The 24,872-nt window shown below is 50.4% G+C and overlaps 2 protein-coding genes across 2 annotated transcripts in view; both read right to left on the reverse strand.

Annotated features, from left to right (window-relative positions):
* The window catches only part of LOC135873059 (alpha-2-macroglobulin-like), a 1,316,454-nt gene that overhangs the window by 287,222 nt on the left and 1,004,360 nt on the right, over positions 1 to 24,872 (reverse strand). The gene's annotated exons all lie outside the window — the stretch shown is intronic.
* LOC135890768 (deleted in malignant brain tumors 1 protein-like) overlaps positions 1 to 24,872 on the reverse strand; it is a 145,645-nt gene that overhangs the window by 74,626 nt on the left and 46,147 nt on the right. The window contains exons 12-14 of the mRNA XM_065418193.1: positions 17,433 to 17,753; positions 14,909 to 15,045; positions 13,893 to 14,142 (exon numbers count right to left, since the gene is read on the reverse strand). Coding sequence (XP_065274265.1) covers positions 13,893 to 14,142; positions 14,909 to 15,045; positions 17,433 to 17,753 — 708 coding nt within the window. The remainder of the gene's footprint in view (positions 1 to 13,892; positions 14,143 to 14,908; positions 15,046 to 17,432; positions 17,754 to 24,872) is intronic.

Here is a 24,872-nt window from a genome sequence, read left to right on the forward strand (position 1 = left end):
GCACAGAGGATGGGAGGGAGGGGAGGTAGCCTGGAGCAGGTACACATGAGGGAGTATTGGGGAGGATGGAGGAGTTGGGATGGGGGGGGGGGTCTGGTGCCGGTGGACAGGAGGTAGGGGAGGGGTTCTGGATCAGGGGGACAGGAGGGAGTACTGGGGAAGGGAATGGAGTCTGGAGTAGGCAGGGGATGGGGTCAGGAGTGGGAGGGGGCAGGACAGATGGGGAGGAGAGGGGAGGGGGCTGTAGAATGAGGGCAGTGCTTCCCAGTCTCAGGCAGAGAAGTTGCAGGGGAGTGGGGTGGGGGCAGGGCCGGCTCTGGCCCGGGGGAGGGGGAGGGCGGCCGGAGCCCCGGGGGGAGGGCGGCGAGCCCTGGCGGGGGCTCTGCTCTCCCCCCGGCAGCCGGGGGGAGGGCGCCGGGGAGGGAGGGCAGCCGGAGCCCTGGGAGGAGGGCGGCGAGCCCCGGCGGAGGGCGAGCCTCTCGCCGCCCTTCCCCCTGCGCTCTGGCCGCTGGGGGGAGAGCGGAGCACAAGCTTGGTGGGCTGGTGCCTGGAGCCGGCCCTGGGTGGGGGCAGCCAGGGAAGTGTTGCTGTTTGCAAATTGCTAAATCAATCTCATCGTGTTACGGTGACATTACAGTTGATGTGAATGGTTGATGTCAGTGTGAAGGTCTCCAATATCTGTAACTCACCGCTGAACAGTAACAGAAGTTCTGTGTGTGAACCACGCTGCATGAATTAGCTCAGTGGATCTCAAACTATATCCCAGCTAGTTCTTCTTCTGTCAAGGGAACTGAACCAGGAGGGGAGAGCGAAGGCAGTGCTGGGCAATGGACGGCCATTCCCGGCTCAGGGGTGAGGGGAGGGTAAGCGCAGTCTCCAGCTGAGCAGCCAGGGAGAGTCATGCAGTTTGGGTGCAATAAAGGGTGACTTTTCAGCCTGCGATTTTCACCCCCACTCTGGCAGAGAAGTAGAGGGGGGGTTCTAAAGTCCAAAGACGGATGGAAAAATGAGACTGGATGGTTTTTTTAACCTCACAATTTTTGTTCTGTGGCGCTTGGCATTACAACCTTGTGCTCCCTTCCGGAGCTTCCTCTCCCCATCTGCCCCACACATTTCCCTCTTCCACTGGTCTCTTCCCACCCGCCTACTTTGGGCTCTTCCCCTTCCTCTTCTCCCCTGTTTGCTTTTCTGGGGTTGTGGAGAAGTAAACCTGGCTGCTGGGAGAGAGGCAGTTCACAGGGACTGTGAGGATGGGGCCACTGGCAGCCACACAGTCCTCGGATATTGCCTGGGAGAACTGGCCCCCAGGACAGGGTTTGAAGGCCCAGGACTGTCCCTGAGACTGAGAGCAAGTCCAGGCATCATTACTACGCCTAGGAGCTACAGCTACATGCAGAGTTCCCCTGTGACCCCTGGAACAGGCTGGTTGCAGCAGTGGATGGCTGAGCTGGGGACACCATGTGTAAGGAGCCTCCATGGAGTACATGGCCAGAACCATCCCGCTCCTTTAATGCCAAGCAAATGCAAAGTGGTCACTTTGCTGCAATCCACAGGGAAGGTTATTTAGGTGCTGCTCTGTTCAGTCCAGCCCCAAAGGAAACCCCTTGGGCCTGGTCTGCACTAAGAAAAAAGGGTCTTTTCTCAACCAAGTTAACTCAGTGACATTCACTTGTGGTAGGACCCAAGGCTAAGTGCACACCCAGTCCTGTTTCCCTGCACACAGTTGAACCTAAGAACAGCCGGCAGTTTCAATGCTCAGAAGTCCCCCAGCCTGCCCCTCCAGCGAGCTTCGACAGGCTTCTTTGCTCCCTTCTAGGATCCTGGACACAGCTCCTTCTACTGGCTTCTCCTTCCAACAGACGTAGTCCAACACCAATATCCTGGCCCCTGCATTGGCAACAAGGGAAACCCCTGGCTAGCTCTGTCCTGACCATGTGGCCAGTGCCTTGGGCAATAGCCCCCACTGTCTGCAGATGTTTTTACTACATAAAGGATTTTGATGGTTCTGTCTATTGAGCCTAATAGAGTGTGCTTGGCCCAGCCATTGGCTTTCATGAGGTCTGTGATTCGCTTTTGATCCAAGACCCTGTGATGGCTGCCATTAACACCTTTCAGGATAACAATCACATTTACATACTATACCTATCATATGCTTGCACCACTTCTGTGGGCCAACTTAGAATAATGACCCCATCCAGCACTCTGAATGTTGGGGAAGTTCAGATCCAGGTCTGGGAGTGAAACCCTCAGCTTTGCTCCATCCCTGATATTTTCTCATTTGTTTGCCTGGACCCCACATACTTGTATTATGTTTGCCTGGAGACCAAATGTTTGTTTTCCCACACAATTTAAAGAGGTCAATAACTGTGAAACACTATTGTGACAGGTTCCTCCTGGGGTGCTACCTGGAAAGAGGGTACCTCTGAGCCCTCCAGCCTGCACTTTCACCAGCATTCACACAGGTAGGGACACACCCAGCTGCAGTTACACACAGGCTCTCTAACTACCAGCTTCCCAGCCTTGGACCCCAGAGCAGTACCATCCTGCCCTGGTCAAATCTGGCCAGAATAGTGGTTTACAACCTGGTCCACCTCTCCCTCAATGTGAAGAGAACAATGTTCACTTGTAGTAACCAAGTAGAGATTTTACCCACCACTCCAGTCAAAGCTCACTGGTTTAGATTAAAACAAAAACAAGTTTGTTAACTACAAAAGATAGATGTTAAGTGATTATAAGTGATAGCAAACAGATCAAAGCAGATTACCTAGCAAATAAACAAAAATGCAATCTAAGCTTAATATACTACACAGATTAGATATGAATAGCAGATTCTCACCCTAACTGATGGTACAGGCAGACTTGCAGATTCTTAAGGCACAAGCTACACTTGTTTTGCAGCTTGGAATCCCCAGGTGTTTCATATATAGGTTAGAAATCCCTTTAGCCTGGGTCTAGCACGTCCCCCAGTTCAGTCTTTGGTCCTCAGGTGTCTCCACTTTTGTGGAGAGTGAAGACCCGAGATGATGTCACTCCCTGCCTTATATAGCTTTTGTCTATGGTGGGAACCCTTTGTTTCAAAGCTTGGTTCCCAGACCAGTTTGTGGAAAAATACTGACACCCCAAGATGGAGTCCAGCATCATGTGGCCTGGTCACATGTCTTTATAGAGTCATAGCAGCCATTACTTACAGGCTGTCTGGAGCATTCTCAGGAAGGTTCAACAGCTGGAGGATAAGCTTCTCCCAAGGCCTATTGTTTTTTTCTAATGGCCCATTACCCTGAATAGGCCCTTTCCCACCCACTATCATTTTCTGCAGAACTGCTGCCTTGTCAGTTATTCCCCATTTTGGTTTTTTTGGCATTTGATCTTTTCTTCCTAAGTCTAATGCTTTCCACTTGTCTTTATTGAATTTTGACTTACTGATTTCAGACCAATTCTCCAGTTTATCAAGTTCACTTTGAATGTTAACCCTGCCTTCCAAAGAGCTTGCGACCCCTCTCAGCTCTATGTAGCAGCCTTCAGCTAACTGAAGGGGGGTTCCAAAGAGGATGGAGCTCGGCTATTCTCAGTGATGGCAGATGACAGAACAAGAAGCAATGGTCTCAAGTTGCAGTGAGGGAGGTCTAGATTGGATATTAGGAAACACTATTTCACTAGGAGGATAGTGAAGCATTGGAATGGGTTACCTAGGGAGGTGGTGGAATCTCCATCCTTAGAGGTTTTTAAGGCCTGGCTTGACAAAGCCCTGGCTGGGATGATTTAGTTGGGGTTGGTCCTGCTTTCAGTAGGGGATTGGACTAGATGACCTCCTGAGGTCTCTTCCAACCCTAATCTTCTATGTTTCTATGTCATCCACAAATTGTGTAAGTATATCTCTACTCCATCATCCAAGTCATTTACAAAAATATTGAATAGTACCAGACCCAGGGCAGTGTTCTTTTTATTTATCCATAGGAACACAGCAATCACAGAGAAAAGAATAAAGCAACTGAAGGCCTATGTCTTACCTAAAGCTCAGCTTTTCCCTCAAAATCTGGACTGACTCAGTTTATCCCAGGAACCCCTGCTTCTGGGGATTGTGTTTCAGTCTCCTTCCCTGCAGACCCTGCCTCACCCCCTCTGTTCATCAGGGCTCCCCTGTTAACAATTCCCAAACTCTCTGTTTAAGATTTCCCACCTCAGGGGCCCATCCCAAGGAAGGGGGCTTGTGCTCAGTTTGGCCAGATGCAAAAGGTCAAAATCCCTGACACCTGTATTGTCAGTTAAGTACCAGTAACTGGGTTCTATGAAACCATTGTCTGCCGTCCTGGGACATGGGGGGAGCTCAGACGGGGGTTACCCTTGGAACCCTGGTAGGAAATGTGAAAATGGCAGTAAAAGGAATTGAGATACACATAATATTCACAAAAATACAGATATTTCCTATGTTCTTCTCAGGGGTCATAGTAGACAAAGAACTGAACGTGAGCTCCCAGTGTGATGCTGCTGCAAAAACGGCTACGGTGCTCCTAGGATGTAGAAAGAGGGGAGCAATGAGTACAGCTGGCTGAAATGCAGGATTTCCAGTGTACAGGATAATTCACTATTTTAAAATTTCCTGTGAATTGGGAATGCGGCTAAAATTTTGTTTTGGAAACTCCAGCCCATGGTGTATCCAACATGAAATTTGCTCCCAGGAACCCCAACAGAAGCTCAGTGACACTGACATCCTTGTTGGGGCTCTGGGGCAGCCCCATCATGTGTCCTGCCCTGGACTGGGGACCCCCGGGCTTCCAGACTCCTTGGCCAGCTGGCAGCCTAAATAGGCAAATAGCCCAGGCCTGGACATTCTGCAAGGCAGGGCTGCCCCAGAACCACAGACCCTGGGACACCAGATCCCATCCCAGGACTTCCAGGATCCCTGATGCAGACCCTGGAGCCGAGCCTTGGTTAGAGCTGGGGCTTCCAGGGCTTGCAGGTTCCTATCCCATGACAGAGAGCCTGAAAGCATTGGCAGGGCTGCCCTGGAGGTACAGACCCTAGAAAGACCAGGGTCTCCAATTCTGGGGCAATCTGTATGGTGGGGCTGCCTCAGAGCTGCGGCTCCTAGAAGACTGGAGTACCCAGCCCCAGGACAATCTGCATGGCAGGACTAACAGGAGCCACCAGGGAACCTGGCAGGGAACCAGGGACATTTCCATCAGACCCTGCTTGTGGTTTCGAGAAAGTTTGTTGAACCCGATTCACTTTCATGATAAATGTTGAGTTCAACAAACTGGCATTTTCCAATGAAACTGGTTTGCCAGATAATTTCCAAACAGCTCTAGTAAGGAGATGATTTTTCCTCTGTGTACAGCACTGGGGAGACAGATACTGCATCTGCTTTTAGTGTCCACATTGTAAGAAGGATGTTAAAAAATTAGAAAGGGAGCAGAGAAGATCCACAGTAATGATACCAGGGCTTGAAAATGTGCCCTGCAGTGAGAGATTTAAGGAGGTCAATCTGTTTAGCTTATCAAAATGATGACCTAGACGTGTCTTGATTGCAGTGTATAGATACTTTCACATGGACAAAGCACTGCATACTAAAGGCCTTCTTAATCTAGTGGAGAAAGGCATAACAAGAACAAACAGGTGGAAGTCCCAGTGCAAGTTTCTTTCCATCCACAAGCCTCCAGTCTCAGAATATTCCCCCTGCATCCTTATCCTCATCTACTTTCCCCTCTCACCCCCGTCTGCATTCAATTCAGGTAGCTTCCTGCCCACACTGTCTGGGCCCAATAGGTGGAAACAGTCTCCCCCATCTCAGTTCTAGTGCCTGGTGCCACTCCAGCCCATAGCAGCCAGGAGCATAATTTCAGCAGAATTTTATTGGTTACACATCTTGCCACTGCTGCCACCCCTCTTCAGGGACTGTCACCTTGTTGTGGTGAAGGGGCGTGTGTGCTCCAATGATCCTCAGAGCTATTCTGTCGGGAGCTTCATTTTTCTTCAAATTTGGTATAACGAGAAGATTTCAGAAGAGTTGAGAAATGCCAACATTTTTACCATCTTTAAAAATGGAGATAAGTTGGAGTGTGGAAATTATCGTGGCATTGCCTTGCTATCTACAGCAGGGGAAATTCTTGCCCGTATCCTCTTAAACCGATTACTTCCCCTTGCTGAGGAAATATTGCCAGAATCTCAGTGTGGTTTTAGACAATCCTGCAGGACAACCGACATGACCTTAGTTGCCCACCAAATCCAGGAAAAGTCTCGGGAGCAAAATCAGGACCTGTACATGGCCTTCATCGATTTGACAAAGGCCTTCGACTCTGTCAATCGCAAAGCCCTGTGGAAGGTGCTAGCCAGATTTGGCTGCCCTCCAAAATTTATTCAGGGCCTAAGCCTTCTTCATGATGAGATGACTGCCACTGTTCTCTGTAATGGCCTTGAGATGGGTCCTTTTCTCATCAAAACTAGGGTTAAGCAAGGATGTGTTATTGCCGCAACCCTGTTCTCCATGTATTTAGCAGTCATTTTGGTCCTTCTTAAAGACCGCCTCCCCACTGGAGTTGACATTCAATACAGAATGGATGGGCGGCTTATTAATCTTTGATATTTCCACTCAAAGTCTAAAGTCCTCAGGGCGTCCATTACTGATCTTCAGTATGCTGATGACTGTGTCATCGTCACACACACTGAGACTCACCTTCAGTCCTCACTGGATTTTTTGCACAAGCTTACCGAAGCCTATGACTCTCACTCAATATCAAGAAAACTAAAGTGCTCCATCAGCCTGCTTCAGGCCCTGCACATGAGCCACCACAAATCACCATCGAGGGACAGCTTTGCGAACAGGGCTGCTAATAGGTAGTTTCACAAGGGAGTTTGGAAGGGGAGTGGGAAGGGGGCAAGGTTCACTTGTTGTTCTTTAAAACCTGTAAACTAAACTATATTCAAAATTTATTGATTTTTTAAAAACCCCTTTCATTAACTAGGTAGCTGTAGGAGAGAATGCAGGCAGAAGCCCAGCAGCAGAGTGGGGGCTATCCAGTTTATTGCACTGAATGCAAAATGTATAATTATCTGCCCTGTGGGCGGGTGGCGTATGTGTGCATTCGGTGGCTCTCAGAGACCACGTACGGGCTTTGGAGGCCAGGGTGGCGGAATTGGAGGAGCTAAGGGAGGCAGAGAGGTATGTTGATGAGGCTTTCTGGGACACTGTAGATTTGTCCCACCTCCGGTCAGACAGCCCCTGCACTATTGAGGAGGATGAAAGGCCCAGGGAAGTAGAGCAATCAACGGGAACAGAGGGAAACCTTCCCATAGTTGGGACCCTCCTTCCAGATGGTGTTGGGGTAACCTCTCGCACTGAGGTTACCTCTCCAGGGGAGGGAACTCCAGTCATTAGGAAAAGGCAGGTGTTAGTAATGGGAGATTCGATCATTAGAAACATAGATAGCTGGTTTGTGATGACCAGGAGAACTGTATGGTGACTTGCTTGCCTGGTGCGAAGTTTATGGATCTCTCGAGGCATCTAGACAGACTTATGTGTAGTGCTGGGGAGGAGCCAGTGGTCTTGGTACATGTAGGTACCAATGACATAGGGAAGGGTAGGAGAGATGTCCTGGAGGCCAAATTTAGGCTGCTAGGGAAGAGACTAAAATCCAGGACCTCTATGATGGCATTCTCAGAAATGCTTCCAGTTCCACACGCAGGGCCAGGTAGGCAGGCAGAGCTTCAGAGTCTCAATGCGTGGATGATACGATGGTGTAGAGAGGAGGGGTTTAGATTTATTAGGCACTGGGGAAACTTTTGGGATGGGGGAGCCTATACAGGAGTGATGGGTTCCACCTAAACCAAAGTGGAACCAGACTGCTGGCATTTAACATTAAAACGGTTGCAGAGCAGTTTTTAAACTAAGGGATGGGGGAAAGCCGAGGAGCTTTCCACTGCAGAGGAGCACGTGGATCAGACAGAGACTTCTCTTAGAGGAGAGTCTATTGATAGAGATTCTCTAGGTTTTAGTCAGGAGGAGAGGATGGAAGAGGATAAAGTAGGGGCCAGATCAGACGAGAAACATTCACATAAAAAAAGAATCTGACACATCAGAAAAGGGCAGACAAATAAACAGTGACAAGTTTTTAAAGTGCTTGTACACAAATGCTAGAAGTCTAAATAAGAAGATGGGTGAACTAGAGTGCCTCGTGTTAGAGGAGGATATTGATATAATAGGCATCACAGAAACCTGGTGGAGTGAGGACAATCAAAGGGACACAGTCATTCCAGAGTACAAAATATATCGGCAGGACAGAATAGATCGTGCTGGGGGGGAATGGGGGGGGGGAGTGGCACTACATGTGAAAGAAAATGTAGAATCAAATGAAGTAAAAATCTTAAATGAATCCACATGTTCCATAGAATCTCTATGGATAGTAATTTCATGCTCTAATAAGAATATAACATTAGGGATCTATTATCGACCACCTGACCAGGACAGTGATAGTGACGATGAAATGCTAAGGGAGATTAGAGAGGCTATCAAAATTAAGAACTCAATAATAGTGGGGGATTTCAATTATCCTCATATTGACTGGGAACATGTCACCTCAGGACGAAATGCAGAGACAAAATTTCTCAATACTTTAAACGACTGCTACTTGGAGCAGCTGGTACGGGAACCCACAAGGGGAGAGGCAACTCTCGATTTAGTCCTGAGTGGAGCGCAGGATCTGGTCCAAGAGGTAAATACTGTATAACAGGACCGGTTGGAAATAGTGACCAAAATATAACAAGATTTAACATTCCTGTGGTGGGAAGAACACCACAACAGCCCAACACTGTGGCATTTAATTTCAGAAAGGGGAACAGTGCAAAAATGAGGAGGTTAGTTAAACAGAAATTAAAAGGTACAGTGACTAGAGTGAAATCCCTGCAAGCTGCATGGACACTTTTCAAAGACACCATAATAGAAGCCAAACTTAAATGTATACCCCAAATTAAAAAAAATACAGTAAAAGAACAAAAAAAGAGCCACCGTGGCTTAACAACCATGTAAAAGAAGCAGTGAGCTATAAAAAGACATCTTTTAAAAAGTGGAAGTCAAATCCTAGTGAGGTAAATAGAAAGGAGCATAAACACTGCCAAATTAAGTGTAAAAATGTAATAAGAAAAGCCAAAAAGGAATTTGAAGAATAGGTAGCCAAAAATTCAAAAGGTAATAACAAAATGTTTTTTAAGTACATCAGAAGCAGGAAGCCTGCTAAACAACCAGTGGGGCCCCTGGACGATCGAGATACAAAAGGAGCACTTAAAGACGATAAAGTCATTGCGGAGAAAATAAATTAATTATTTGCTTCAGTCTTCATGGCTGAGGATGGTAGGGAGATTCCCAAACCTGAGCCAGCTTTTGTAGGTGACAAATCTGAGGAATTGTCACAGATTGAGGTGTCACTAGAGGAGGTTTTGGAATTAATTGATAAACTCAACAGTAACAAGTCACCTGGACCAGATGGCATTTCCCCAAGAGTTCTGAAAGAACTCAAATGTGAAGTTGCGGAACTATTAACTATGGTTTGCACCTGGCATTGTCCACTGTTGTTAGACAGGATAGTGGGCTGGATGGACATTTGGCCTGACCCAGTAAGGCCTATGACTCTCACTCAAGATCAAGAAAACTAAAATGCTCCATCAACTTGCTTCAGACCTTGCACATGAGCCACCACAAATCACCATCGAGGGACAGTCTTTGGAGAGAGTTGAGGACTTCTGTTACCTTGGTAGCCAACTTTCTCAAAATGCAAAAACTAACAGTGAGATCCCGCACAGAATCCATTGCGCAAGTGCTTCCTTTAGGAATCTGCTCTGGCACGTTTTTACAGACTGTGACCTATGGCAGGACACCAAAATCCAGGTCTATGAGATAACTGTTATTCCTACACTCCTTTATAGATGCAAAACCTGGGTGATCTATCGACAGCACCTCAAGAGTGTGGAGAGGTACCACCAAAAATGCCTCTGGAAGATCCTTTGCATCAAGTGAGAAGATCGTTGCACTAACACCAGCATCCTCATTGAAGCCAATGTCACCAGCATTGAAGCAATGATCCTCACTCACCAACTCCGCTGGGCTGGACATTGTGTGCTAATGCCAGACTTTCGTCACCCTCTACTCTCAGCTCACCCATGGTCGGAGATCCCATGGTAGTTAGAGGAAACTCTACAAAGAAACACTGAAAGCGTATCTGAAGAAAACTCATGTGGACATCACAAGCTGGGAGGAGCAAGCAACCAACCGATCTCAATGGCACCACATCCTCCAACAGGTAGTGGCCCACTTCGAGGAGAAGTGCCTTGCCCTCGAAGTTGAAAAGAGAGAGAGAAAGAAGGAAGAAAGAAAGAACTTTCTCGCAGCAGGCAGCTGACCCGTCAGGAAACGTCTGTACCTACTGCGGGCAGATCTATGGTTCCAGGATCAGACTCCTGAATCATCTCAGGACCCATATGTAAATCTGTGGTAGAGATCATCCTCGAATGGAGGGATCGCCGATGATGGCGATGCTGCTGCTGCAACCAATGAGGCTGTGGGTCTACATACAACAGGATCTTTCACTGTGCATCCCTGATTCATTCCCTGGGCACCGTCCAGCCTGTGCACTGACTGGGGTAGGGGACCTTGGCAGAGGAAAATGTTTTGGCCAAGTCTGGTATTAATCCAACCAGAAATGAAAAGCGAAGGGGTTGAGAGAGACAAGGTGGCTAAGATAATATCTTTTATTGGATCAATTCCAGACAAGCTTCTGAGCTTACACAGCTTTTCTCTGTAAGATCAAAAGTTTGTGCCTCTCCAGCAGAAATGGGTCCAATAAAAGATATTACCTCACCCAACTTGTATCTCTAATATCCTGGGACTAACACGGCTACAACAACACTGCATATAAGAGGATGACTGTCACTTTTTGGAAAGTTTTCTAGTATTCTGTCAGGACAGCATCTCTCAAAAATCACTTGGTGCAGAAACATCACAGCTCCTGTATGTTTTGTTCTCAGTGATATCTGGAGCACAGGGCAGTTTGTAGACGGCTGACTGGTTATTTCTGGAATAATTCTGAATGGGTCCAATCCTGAGTCCTTTATTCTGTTTCTACTCAGTCTGTACAAAGCAAACTCACATTACAGTCAATAGCTGCCTGCCTGAGTAAGGAACCCTGGGTTTGGCCCTATGAGCTGGCCCTGCACCTCTATCCAGGGAAGACGGGGATTAGTGACAAGAATGGACATGAATCTTTCCATGGCCCTTAGAGTTATCCTCCTCTCCAAGCTTCAGCACAGGCATGTGGAACTACCCTGCCAGCACGGCAGGGGTTAAAGGAGCCTTTGGGCCCAGCTAGCCCCACCCCGCTATACATGCAGCCAATGCCAGGCCTGGGGGGGAGGAAAGGAGAGAGCCTGGCTAAGTTGAGGGCTGACTGGTGAAGAGGCAGGAGCTATCCACCTCCCTACCTGAGGGGAAGGGTCACTAGCCTGCCAGCTGAGGCAGCCACCAGGGAGTAAGTGCTGTCTCCCCAGCCAAGGGGGACTGTGGAGATGATCTAGGAGCCTCCAGCAATTGAGGTAACTGGGTCACTGAAGCCCGGAGACATTGTGGGGGTCAGCCTCACCAAACTTGCAGCTGCCCCATCTGAAGGAGCCTAAGACTGCAGTATGATGCCACCCAAGATCCACAAGAGAGCGGTATGGGATGCAAGCCACCCAGCGAATGGGACTAGAGGGGTCATGCCCCAAACAAAAGGGACCATGGTAGGAAGTAGCCCAGGACAGTGAATTTAGACTCTCTTCTGGGAGGCCTCCCCTATTCAGGGGAAGATGCATGCAGGACCCTGGTCTGGGACCCAGTGGAGAGGGAGGGCCTGGGTTTCCCTACCCCTCTGCCTAAAAGACTGAGGCAAATTGACCTTGAAAACAAGGGGCTGGAGGTCAGGGGCACCAACCACTAGGCAGCCTGGCCCTTCAAGCGCCTTGTTACAAACCCAAACTTTATTCCCACTGCAGACCTGCAGCTCCAGCTGAGATGCAGGCGCAGTGTTACAGAAAGGTGCACAGAAGGGACTTTTGCTCTGATACCCCTTGGTTCTTGTGCAGCTCCCTCCTCCTGGTGCGGTTCAGAGGAGAGGGGCTCCCTGCTGTGCACTTGCTAGGTGTGCAGCACAAGGCCTTGCAATTGTTATTGCCAGGTTAGGGAATTTACATTGGTGAAGATCAATCTGTTTTTTGCAGAGTTTCAAACTCCTGACAATGAAGCTCATTTTTGTAAAGTTCCTGCCCAACCCTTCTTTTTATTTTTTAAAAATACTAATAATAAAAATACAAGGAAATGGCAGATGTAAGCAGGGTCTGAATGAGTTCTCTCCTGACAACTAGCTGGGTGGTGGAGAGATTTACATGAACACACCTTCTCTGCCTAGATATCCAGCAGATAGAGTGGTGTTACTCAAAGTGATCAGCTTGGCTAGTGTTGGATTACCAATCACTTTAGTACTGAATGCAGGGGTAGTGAAACGTTGTTATCAGTGTTTGTCATAGGTTTCACCCCCACTCTGAACTTTAGAGAACAGATGTGGGGACCTGCATGTGAACCCCTAAGCTGAATTACCAGCTTAGATCTGGTCTGGCTGCCACCACCCAAATATTTGAGTCATTTGGGAAACTCTGTCTTCCCCCCAAAAACCTTTCCCTCCCTGGGTAGCCTTGAGAGACTCCTCCACCAATTCCCTGGTGAACACCGAACCAAACCCCTTGGATCTTAAAACAAGGAGGAATTAATCATTCCCCGCCTTTCCCCCCACCAATTCCTGGTGAGTCCAGATCCAATCCCCTTGGATTTTAAAACAAGGAAAAATTAATCAGGTTCTTAAAAAGAAGGCTTTTAATTAAAGAAAAGAAAGGTAAAAGAAAAACCTCTGGGAGATAGCATACAAGCTGATCTCACAAACAACAGATTCAAAACACAGGATGTTCTCCTGGGCAAAAACTTAGTACACAAAAAAATACCCAATTTGATTATCCCCCTAATGCCAAGACAAGTTACAAAAGAAAATAAACATAAACCTATTTATTTCCTTCCTTAATACTCACTACTCTGATAAGAGGCTGATTCCTTGATCTTTTCCACTCCGGCCAAAACTGAAACTGACTGAGACAAAGGGAACTTCCCTCCTTTCTTTTGAAACATCTTATCCCTCCATTGGTTCCTCTGGACAGGTGTCAGCTAGGCTAGGTAAACTTCTTAACCCTTTACAGGTAAAAGAGGCATTAGCCCTTAACTATCTGTTTATGACAGTGTTGTTGTCTTTATTGTATGAATAAAGGGGACCAGAACTGTGCTTAACCTGTCCCAAATGAGGGGGTCACTCTAGCAAAGCGAGACTTGTCGGCACAGCACCTCCTGCTGGTCATCTAGGGAATTAGCTCTTGTCTTTTTTTCATCTCGCCTCAGTGGCTACTGACAGTCATCATCTAGGCCCTGTTCACTGGGGCAGACTGCAGCGTAATGGCCACTCATCACTGGCAAGGGGAGTTTGGACCTGCTGCCTTTCCCTGCAGCCCAGTACATCTCTAGGCCTTCCTGTCAGGCCACAGCCTGGGAGGTCACCAGGCCTGAGCTCCCCAGCTCAGCCTGTCCCTTCCCCAGCACTGCTCTGTCCACAGTACTCTTTGCTCCTTCAGCCAACTAGGTCCATCTCTCTCCAAAGAGAGAGAGAGATTGGCTCACAGCCCTTTTATAGGGCCCAGCCTGGCCCTGATTGGCTGCCTCCCAGCCTTTTCTTATTGGCTCTCAGCCTTAGCCCTCTCCAAGGGCTGGCTTTTAACCCTTTCTGAGCCGGAGAGGGGTGACTGCCCCACTACACAAGCCCCCCCCTCAAGATCCCCACCCCTGGGGGTAGGGGGTCTCCTCGCCTGGACCAGTCGCACAGGCGCCTCCAGAACCGCTCGTTTCTTTTCCAACTCCTCCCGCTGCTTATGCAAACGGGTCTCCTCATCTACGATGGCCACATACTCTTTAGCGAGATCCATGGCATTTGATTTGGCCTCCTGGTGGGCCTGCTCTGCAGCCTCCAGCCATGCACGCAGGCCAGAGTCCCCTGGCCCCTCTTCCTTCAGGGTCTGGGTTCCTACTGTGACCTGCTCCACAACAACCTGGGTCCCGGCCTCTTACTGGGCCCATTCTGTCCCAGTCTCTTTGTCTGCCATCCCCCGTGGGTGGCTCTCGGGCAGGTCTGCAGCCATCTCTGCAGCATCTACCCGGCCAGTCCTTGACCCATTTGGATCCTCAGGCCCCTCCACCTGAGTTCACCCTCTTCCGAGGGGGCAGTTCCTCTTTATGTGGCCTCATTCATGGCAGCCAAATCAGGCTCCCCACCCCTTTGCTGCCCTAGGCACCAGCTTCTTCTGTTGGTCCTTCTCTGGGACAGCCCTCCCTGGGCTGCCCTGGGTCATACTCCTTGAGGCAGGGCACTCCCTCCATAGGTGCCCCCACTGCCCACAAGCCCAACACCTTCTTTGCCTCCTGACTTCCCTCGCCAGGTGGCCTTTCGTAGGGGCTTGTCCCTTCCCCGGTTCTAGGGGAGGCTCCCTGCCCCCATCCCAGTAGGGACAGTTCACCCTTACATGTCCATGCCTCCCACAGGCATAACAAGCTCTGCCCCAGGCCTCCTGGCCCTGGCGCTCGGCTTTCCTTCACGCTCTTGGCAGCTCCTCTGGAACTCCCTCCAAAGGTGTTTTACTAGGGCCCGCTGATCCTCCGCCAGCTGCCTCAACTGTTCGTGGAGGGCCCATTGCACCTCCCAGAGTCCTTCTTGGGTCTCCTGGATCCTTTGCAATAGGAATCCCTTTTGCCCCTGTGGGTCGTCAGCCCCCGTTTGCCAGGGCACTGACGCCTGTCCCCTACCAGGGATAGCACCGGGGCCTCCGCAAAGAAAATCACGGTGTAGCCAGGATCCATCATCCCTTTTCTCCAGATCTCCGGGCACAGCTTGCCTAGTTCTCGCAGTCCCCTTGTATCAGGGGTGCCCACATTCTCTACCACTTGTAGTGAAGCGAGACTCACCAGTGCAACGCCTTCTGCTGGTCATCTAAGGAATTATCTCTTGTCTTTTTTTCACCTCCCCTCAGTGGCTACTGCCAGTCATCATCTAGCCCCTGTTCACTGGGGCAGACTGCAGTATAATAATCACTCATCATTGGCAAGGGGGGTTTGGACCTGCTGCCTTTCCCTGAAGTCCAGTACGTCTCTAGGCCTTCCTGTCAGGCCACAGCCTAGGAGGTCGCCAGGCCTGAGCTCCCCAGCTCAGCCTGCCCCTTCCCCAGAATTGCTCTGTCCACGGTACTTTTTGCTCCTTCAGACAGCTAGGTCCATCTCTCTGCAAAGCTAGATAGAGACTGACCCAGCTCCTGGCTCACAGCCCTTTTATAGGGCCCAGCCTGGCCCTGATTGGCTGCCTCTCAAACTTTTCTTATTGGCTCTCAGCCCCAGCCCTCTCCAAGGGCTGGCTTTTAACCATTTCCGACTCGGAGTGGGGTGACCGCCCCGCTACAGTCACCTTCAGCTGAAAGGAACTTATTAAGCTAGGGGCTTGAATGCCAGACCCCCATGAAAGTAAGAGGGGTGGGGACAGGTATCCTAGCCAGAAGATGTGCACTATCCCTAAGGGTCCTTGGTGTGGTTTAAGGTGTGGACTCTCCCTGAGGGTCCCTGGTCTGGTTAGGAGTCCTTTGTTATGTTAAGTGCTCACTACAGCTAAAAACACGTGTGGTGGGGCAGCATTTCTGCCCAGACTGCTTCACTGAGAGCTGACAATCACTAAAAATTGGGTGGGCTCTCAAGAGACTGACATGTAGAGATCAAAGCAGAGAGGCAGCTGGCAGAAGGTGACCAATGAGCAGAATGGTGACTGGCAGGCCATCCAGGTGGTGAGAAACAGCAGCCACCGTACTGGCCAGGTGGCCAGCAGAGAGGGATAGTGACTTGTGAGGCAGCCATCCAGAGCAAGTGCACAGATGGTGGAGCAAGCAAGGTGCCTTCTTCCCTGGGTGGGAGATGAACTCACACAGATGTGCCTCTCAACCCTGGGTCCTCAATGACGAAGGACAACCACTGTGAGTGGGGTATGGTGAGGGGGTAGAGGGGGGCATGGTAAAGGAACTTTTGGTTGTATAACTCAAGAACATGAGGCAGAAGCCACTGCCCCATGCACTCTGGGGTGGGTATCCTGCTCATGGTTTTATGTTTATGAATTCTGCTTGTGGAATTTTCCCTAATTAATGTCAGGTGATTTCCCTCCTTTCATTTAAAGTTTCTTTTCTACATGCAGACTCTGCTTGCCAGTGGGGAAGTATTACCTCTCAGAGGCGACCAGGGGTGGTGTGTAATTTGACCAGGTCACTGGGTGGGGGCTTGAGCCGGTTCTGTGTCATATTGTTGAAAAGGAACACCTAGATACTGAAGCCGGCCCTCGTTGCTGCTGGCTCCACCTGGCAGAAGGGTTACACATACAACCCCTCCCCACTAATACCCATGTGAAGAGAATGTTGAGGTTTGTCATTGAAACACTCAAAATCCAGGAAAGGGTTGAGATTAAACACTGCCCTGAGCTCCCATCACCAGGGAGAGCTGCTAAAACTTGTGGAACTATAGGAAAATATTCTCTCTGCTTTGTGCTATTTCAGGGGAAGATATTATTCCCACTAAACATTAAGAAGAGAGAAGTTAAAAATAAAACGTATAGTGAGTCTGTAGCTGTAATGTTAACTATTCAGTTACAACAAATGCCTCCATAATATGATATTCCTGTGCTGTGTAGGGTTGAGGTATATTTTTGGCTGAGCTCTCTATACTACGCTAGTTCTACAGGGTATCAGCGATTGTGAAATTTTCTATTACTGGTTGGTCCAAAATATGAGAAGTAACAGAGTAGACGGGGGAGTGCTCTTGGCTAAATCTAATTCTGGCCAAACTGGGAGAATCCGTCCATTCCTCAGTCACCCTATGAGGGTGCAAAGGGGCTATATAAATGCCCCACCCTGTACCTCTGTGGTTGGGTGTCTGGGTCTGGATTTTGGCACGAGTGTAACATTTTCAAAAGTGCCTCAGAGACTTAGGAGCCTAAGTGACATTTTCCTTTTCCATTTGCTCTCCTATCTGCATTTTAGACCCATTCAGAGGGAAAGGAAAGACGTGGCACTGAAACAACTGGAGATGAGATATTGAAAACACTTCACAGTCACACAGGGGGCTCCTCAGTGGCCGGAGACATGAACAGTAATAATTAGAGCTAGGTAATAACAATAATGACAGGACTTGCTCTGGTTTTTGTTCATTTCTCATTAGGGTCACAGGCACACGATGCCCTCTAGGTTCAAGCCCTTTTGTCTCAGGGGATTTCCCTTTCAGGACAGAGGTGGCTGATTCTTACCTGAACAGGTCACTCCAGCATCCTCTCCGTGACCGCAGTTATGCACTTCCCATCCCTTGTTCCCACAGTGCCAGAGAGCAGACTTGGTACCATCACAGGAAACGTCATCCAGCCAAATTGGTCCCAATCCTGCTCCAAAATGAGCATTAAGATGGACACTGACAGCAGCTCCACATCCCAATTGCTTACAGACAACTCCAGCATCTGCGATGTCCCAGCCATCATCACACACTGTTCCCCACCGATCCTGGTGTTTAACCTCCACTCTCCCGGCACAGGGGCTGCCTCCATCCACCAGCCTCAGCTCATCGGCACCTTCAAAGAGAGACACAGAGCAGGATCAGAGTGAGCAGGGAGTCCCCTCCCCAGTGTTATCACAGCAGATTCTGCACCTGGCAGCAGGGGATCCACGCCCAGAGCCAGGAGAATAGGACATGCCTAGAGCTGCCTCTTGGCGCCAGGGACGGCGAGTTATGTGGGTCTGTGGTGCCCAGGCTCCAGCAATATTCAGGGCCTGAAGGCCCGGCTCCACCAATGTGTGGGGCTGGGTCTCTCCCCCGGCCCCGCCTGCCACCCCCACATGCCTCTCCCGAGTGTCCCCTGGCCCCCACTTGCTGCCCCACGTGCCTCCCTCGGGACCCAGAGCGTCCCTGTCCGTCCCCTGCAGCTCCGCGCTGCATCCGCTCTGCTGGCTCCCGGCATCCACTGCTGCTGCAGTGTGCTAGTGCCCCCCATCCACTAGTGCCAGGGCAGGCTGACACTGACCCTTCCCTTCCACCTCAGACCTTCCCTTTTCCGATGGAACTCTCCACCAGCACAGGGCTCTCCCCTCCCCCCAGTCAGCGCTCCTGCCCCATGCTGGACAAGGGGCAGCCCCATCCCCCAGCCCCAGTGAGGCTCCAGTGAGGGGCAGCAGCAGGGGAGGAGGCACACACGATGGCAGCCCCCCCCCCGGCACCCACCGCAGGGAAGGTGAGGGGGCTTGATGGACCTGAGATGGGCCTTAGGAGCATGTGCAATGACAGTGGTGCGAGGTGAGCTCGCTGCTGCCGGCGGGGAGAGGGCTGGGGGGAGTCCTCATCTCTGGCCCCAGCCCCGGGGCAGCCTGCCTGCACCCCACACTCCTCATCCCCAGCCCTGCCCCACCCCAGAGCCTGTACCCTCAGCCAGAGCCCTCACCCCCCTGCATCCCAACCCTCTGCCATAGCCCTGAGCCCCCTCCTGCATTGTGAACTCCCCATCCCTGGCCCCACCCCACAGCCCTCACCCCTGTGCCCCAAACCTCGGCCTGAGACCCTCCCACAGCCTAACCCCCTCATCACCAGTCCCACCCCAGAGCCTTCACATTTTGACATTATTTTAAAAAATATATATTGGCTTACAAGGCAGGTGGGGGGGCAGGACTTGGACCTGTTCTGGTCACCACCAAAAATTATACAAACCTGCCGCTCTTGCATTGCGCCACCTGTTTCCGTCTCAGGGCCTCACACTTGGGGCTGTCAGTGCTTTACCTCTCACCATTTTATCTCCACTCTGGTGATTTGGGGTGTTTTTACCTGTCTCATGAGAACACGATGAAAGGCGCCAACTCAGGGAGTTTCCCTTATTCCAAATGGCGCCATCTCCTGTCACTGTCACTGGGGCTGAAGCCAGCGAGATGCCGCCATCTCCCTACAGTCTGTCAGTGTGTGGGAGTGAGGCCGTCCTGAGTAAAGCTGGCTGCCACTTCCCACTAAAGCCCGCGGGGAACACGGCTGTCTCTGTGTGGCTGAGGGGGCTGGAGAGGACACAGGGACTGCGATGGGCAGCAGAGACCCTGTGAAAGGAGGATGGGGAGAGTGAGGGGAGCAGGGCACTGGGGGGACAGGAGGCAGATTCCAGGGTTCAAAGAGAACGGGGTAAAGACGATGAGTCGGCTGGAGGGAAGGGTGGGGAGGGGGTTCTGGAGCATGGGCAGGAAAAAGGGTGGGGAAGGGAGAGTGTCTGTAGCAGGGGGCAGGAGGGACAGAGGGGAGGAGGGTCTGGAAAGGGAGGTAGGAAGGGGCAGGAGTGAGGAGGTGGGTCTGGAGTGGGGAGCGGGAAAGAGGTCGGAAGGGGGGCAGGAGGGAGAAGTGGAGAGGGGGGTCTGCAGTGGGGGTAACAGGGAGGCAGGAGAGAGCGGTAGAAGGGAGGGGAGGGGACAGGGATCTGAACTTGGGGCAGGAGGGAGGAGTGGAGATGGAGCACAGGGTGGTCTTCAGGGAGAGCAGGGATAATGGGGCTGGAGGGGGTTATTGAGCTTGGGGCAGGAGGGAGGGGAGGAGACGGGATTTAGAGAAGGGGGTCTGCATGGAGAGGTGGAGAGAGGAGGGGATCTGGAGTGGGGGACAGGAGTGAGAAGTGAGGAGGGGATGAGGATCCGGGCAGGAGAGAGAGAGAAGGGAAGGGAGTGAGAGCAGAGAGGGGGCAGAAGGAGGCCTGGGGAGAAGAGGGGGCTCTAAAAAAGGGGGAAGGAAGAGGTAGGGGTGAGGAAGGGTAATCATGTGTACGGGCAGGAGGGAGGGGGCTGAAGCAGGGCAGCAAGAGGGTGAGGAGGGGAGGTTTGTGGAGCAGAGGATAGGAGGGAGCGGAGTTAACCTGGAGCAAGGGCACATGAGGGAGTATTGGGGAGGATGGAGGAGTGGGGATGGGGGGATGGTCTGGTGCCAGTGGACAGGAGGTGGGTGGGTTGGGGCAGGGAGACAGGAGGGAGTATTGGGGAGGGGAATGGAGTCTGGAGTAGGCAGGGGATGGGGTCAGGAGTGGGATGGGGCAGGAGTGAAGGAGAGGAGAGGAGAGGGGAGGGGGCTCTGGAATGGGGGCAGTGCTTCCCAGTCTCAGGCAGAGAAGTTGTGCGGAGTGGGGTGGGGGAAGTTAGGGAAGTGTTGCTGTTTGCAAAAGTGTAAACCAAACCCATCGTGTTACGGTGACATAATTTCTGTGAATGGTTAATGTCAGGTCAGAGTGAAGGTTGTGGAGAGGCAAAGCTGGCTGCTGGGAGAGAGGCAGTTTACAGGGACTGTGAGGAGGGTCCACTGCCTGCCACACAGTCCTGGGAGATTGGCTGGGAGAACTGGTCCCCAGGACAGGATGTGAAAAGCCAGGACTGTCCCTGTGACTGGGAGCAAGTACAGGCATCATTACAATGCCCATGAGTTACGGCTACAGAGAGTTCCACGTGACCCCTGGAACGGGCTGGCTGCAGCAGTGGATGGCTGAGCTGGGGACAGCATGTTTGTGGAGCCTCCATCGAGCTCAGAGAATAGAGCAGTTCACACCAGTACATGGTCAGACCATGCTGCTTCTTTAATGCCAAGCAAATACAAAATGCTCACTTTGCTGCAATCCACAGGGGCGTTTATTCTGGTACGGCTCACTTCAGTGCAGTCCCACAGGCAACCCATGGGGCCCAGTCTGCACTAAGAAAAAAGGGGCTTTTTTTCAATGGAGTTAACTCAGTGATGTTCACTCGTGGCAGGACCCAAGGCTGTAACACTGCTCTAGCTAAGAAGAGTACCCAGAAGTCACCTACTACAGGACAGGCCCAACAAAGAAAATAACAGAACGCCACTATCCATCACCTTCAGCCCCCAACTAAAACCTCTCCAGCGCATCATCAAAGATCTACAACCTATCCTGAAAGATGATCCCTCACTCTCACAGATCTCGGGAGACAGACAAGTCCTCGCTTACAGACAGCCCCCCAACCTGACGCAAATACTCACCAGCAACCGCACACCATACAACATAAACACTAACCCAGGAACCTATCCTTGCAACAAAGCCCGATGCCAACTCTGTCCACATATCTATTCAAGTGACACCATCATAGGACCTAATCACATCAGCCACACCATCAGGGGCTCATTCACCTGCACCTCTACCGATGTGATATATGCCATCATGTGCCAGCAATGCGCCTCTGCCATGTACATTGGCCAAACCGGACAGTCTCTACGCAAAAGAATAAATGGACACAAATCTGACATCAGGAATCATAACATTCAAAAACCAGTGGGAGAACACTTCAACCTCTCTAACCACTCAGTGACAGACTTGAAGGTGGCAATTTTGCAAAAAAAAATCTTCAAAACAAGACTCTAAAGAGAGACTGCTGAACTTGAATTAATATGCAAATTAGATATAATTAACTTAGGTCTAAACAGAGACTGGGAATGGTTGGGTTATTACACTAATTGAATCTATTTCCCCATGTTAAGTATCCTCACACTTTCTATGGGTCATCTCGATTATCACTTCAAAGGTTTTTTTTCTCCTGCTGATGATAGCTCATCTCAATTGATTGGCCTCTTACACTTGGTATGGCTACTTCCACCTTTTCATGTTCTCTGTATGTATAAATATCTTCTTTCTGTGTGTTCCATTCTATGCATCCGATGAAGTAGCCTGTAGCCCACGAAAGCTTATGCTCAGATAAATTTGTTAGTCTCTAAGGTGCCACAAGTACTCCTGTTCTTTTTGCTCTAGCTAAGTGCACATACAGTTCTGTTTCCCTGCACACAGTAGAAACTGAGGGCTGGTCTACACTGGCGGGGGGGATCGATCTAAGATACGCAACTTCAGCTACGTGAATAGCGTAGCTGAAGTTGAAGTATCTTAGATCGATTTACCTGGGGTCCACACGGCGCAGGGTTGACGGCTGCGGCTCCCCTGTCGATTCTGCTACCGCCGCTCATTCCGGTGGAGTTCCGGAGTTGATGGGGAGCGCGTTTGGGGATCAATATATTGCGTCTTATTGAGGCTCTGTCTTCACTACCCGCCGATCCGGCGGGTAGCAATCGGTCTATCGGGGATCGACTTACCGCGTCTAGTGAAGACGCGGTAAAATCGATCCCTGATCACTCTGCCGTCGACTCCGGAAATCCACCTCGGCAGGAGGCGGCAGCGGAGTCGGCGGCAGCGCGGCAGCGGTCGACTTTCCCGCGTCCTCACCGCTAGGTAAGCCGACCTAAAATACGCAACTTCAGCTACGGTATTCACGTAGCTGAAGTTGCGTATCTTAGGTTGGACCCCCGCTGCAGTGTAGACCTAGCCTCAGACGCGATATATCTATCCCCGATAAATCGATCGCTACCTACCGATAAGGCAGATAGTCTGGACGTACCCTAAGAACAGCCGGCAGTTTCCTTATTCAGAAATCCCCCAGCCTGCCCCTCCAGTGAGCTCCAACAGGCTTTGTTTCTTTTCTGCTTCCAAGATCCCAGTCACAACTCCTTCTACTGGCTTCTCCCTCCAACAGACACAGTCTGACGCCAGTATCCTGGCCCCTGCATTGGCAACAATGGAAACCCCTGGCTTAGCTCTGCCCTGCCCATGTGCCCAGTGCCTTTGGCAGTAGCCCCCACTGTCTGCAGATGTTTTTACTCCATAAAGGATTTTGATTGCTCTGTCTGTTGAGCCTAAAAGAGAGTTCTCGCCCTGCCATTGAATTTCATGTGGTCTGTGATTGTCTTAGGATCGAAGATTCCCCCTTGGCAGCCTTTGTTATCCTTTCAGGATAACAATCACATTTACATACTGCACCTATCATATACTGGGAAAAGTAGCTACAGGGTGATATCCCCTATATTGCAAACTCCCCCGCATCACTGTGTCTGTGTCATGTGAAGCAAACTCAGATTTCCGATAGAAAATAAAAAATATCAAAGGGATGATGCACATTTCCTCATCAATCCAACAAAAATACACTGAGTGGAGCATGGGCTTGGCATCACTATATGAAGCTATCCCACAAATAACTGGAGAGTATTTTATGCTCCCCCACGTCACTGTGTCTGCATCATGTGAAGCAGTCAAATTTCCCATAGAAAATAAGAAATATTCAGGGGCTGATAAATATTTGCTCATAAATCCAACAAAAATACACTGAGCTGAACATGTGCTTGGCATCGCTATATGACGCCATCCCACAATCGTGCAGTAATTTATCCCTCACATGGTAATAATTGCCCATCCCCTGTAATGTCAGTCTGATCACCAGAAGTCACCATAGAATCCTCTGCTTTTCGGTCAAGTACAGCTGTGTTATGGGCTCTAACCCCAGCACATTATATATGAACTTCTTGGGAATCTGAAATATAAACTCCAAGTAACTTGTTAGACAGTTTGGTTTGCTCAGGATTTCCTGGGGATCAGGCCCCTAATCACTGCACAGTTACTGAGCTGTCTGTGAAATATACATGTAAGCAGAGTCAGGATGAGCTCTACCCTGGCATCTGGTGGTGAATTATGGCGAGTGTGGAAAAGAACTCCAGGGGCTGATCTTGTTTGCATAGGCACACTCACTCGCCTGGCATGAAACAACAGCAACTCAAAGTGGTTACTTTGGCTGGTGTGGGATCCCCAGTTTCTCTGTTATTGGGGCAGGAAGAATAAAGTTTTGTTACCCTGATTCTGTGAATCAAGGCCAGTGGAACTGTTGTATGACAGAAGGACTGAGTGAGTCCTTCACCATTACCTAAGTAGCACTTGCTTGACAAGGGGCATGGGTTACAAAACCCAGTGAATTGAGAGAGGATGGGGACAGGTATTTGTACCTGATGGTATGGGCCCCCTCTGAGGGTTTGAAGCACCAATTGCACCATTTTCTCTCTCCACTGTTGAATGTCAGAGCTAACTTTGATTCCATTAGGAGTCTAATTACAGGCTGCTGAGCTGAATTCACTTTGGGCCAATGGTGCACTAGCACTGGGGCTCCCCTACTATACTATGAGCTGAAATTGCTAAGAGCTGAAATCACAAAAGAGCTAAAGTTACTAAGAGCTGAGATCACTGAGTGCTGTGTTAACTAGTGGGGGAGCCTGAAGCTATATTGCTCAGCAGCTGGCGGAGCAATTTGTGGGGACGACTGGAGGAGCAGCGAGCGGGGCGGAGCCTTGTGGGGCCGGTTGGAGTGGCCCAAGGAACAGCGAGCGGAGCCGGCTGGAACGGCTCACAGGTCGGTGAGCGGAGTGGAGCGGAGCAGCTTGTAGAGCGGAGCAGTTCGTGGGATGGCAGGAAAGTGGCTTGTGGTGAAGGCTGCGGCGGAACCCCCACGGGGAAACAGACGGCTGGCCAGCCTCGGATCATGTAAGGTGCCCCTTAACACCCTGCGTGCCCCCCCTTTTACTCTGTGGCTGCACTGACCAGAGACAGAGACTTTGGGGGTTGTTGGACTTTTGGGACTTTTTGTGGTTGCTGGACCCAAGAGACTTTGGGGGTGTTGGACTTTGGGGACTCTGGGTGATTTTTGGGTTGCTGGATTCAAGAGCCAAAGGGAAAGGACACAGCCCAATTTGCTGGGGTGGGTTTTGCTCAAGGTTTGGGTTATGAATCCTGTTTGTGGTGTTTTTTCCAATTTTATGCTGATGTCGTTTACCTCATGTTATTAAACACTTTCTGCTACACTCAGACTCTGTGCTT

Source organism: Emys orbicularis, chromosome 1 (genome assembly GCF_028017835.1).
Source record: "Emys orbicularis isolate rEmyOrb1 chromosome 1, rEmyOrb1.hap1, whole genome shotgun sequence".
Lineage (NCBI taxonomy): Eukaryota > Metazoa > Chordata > Testudines > Emydidae > Emys > Emys orbicularis.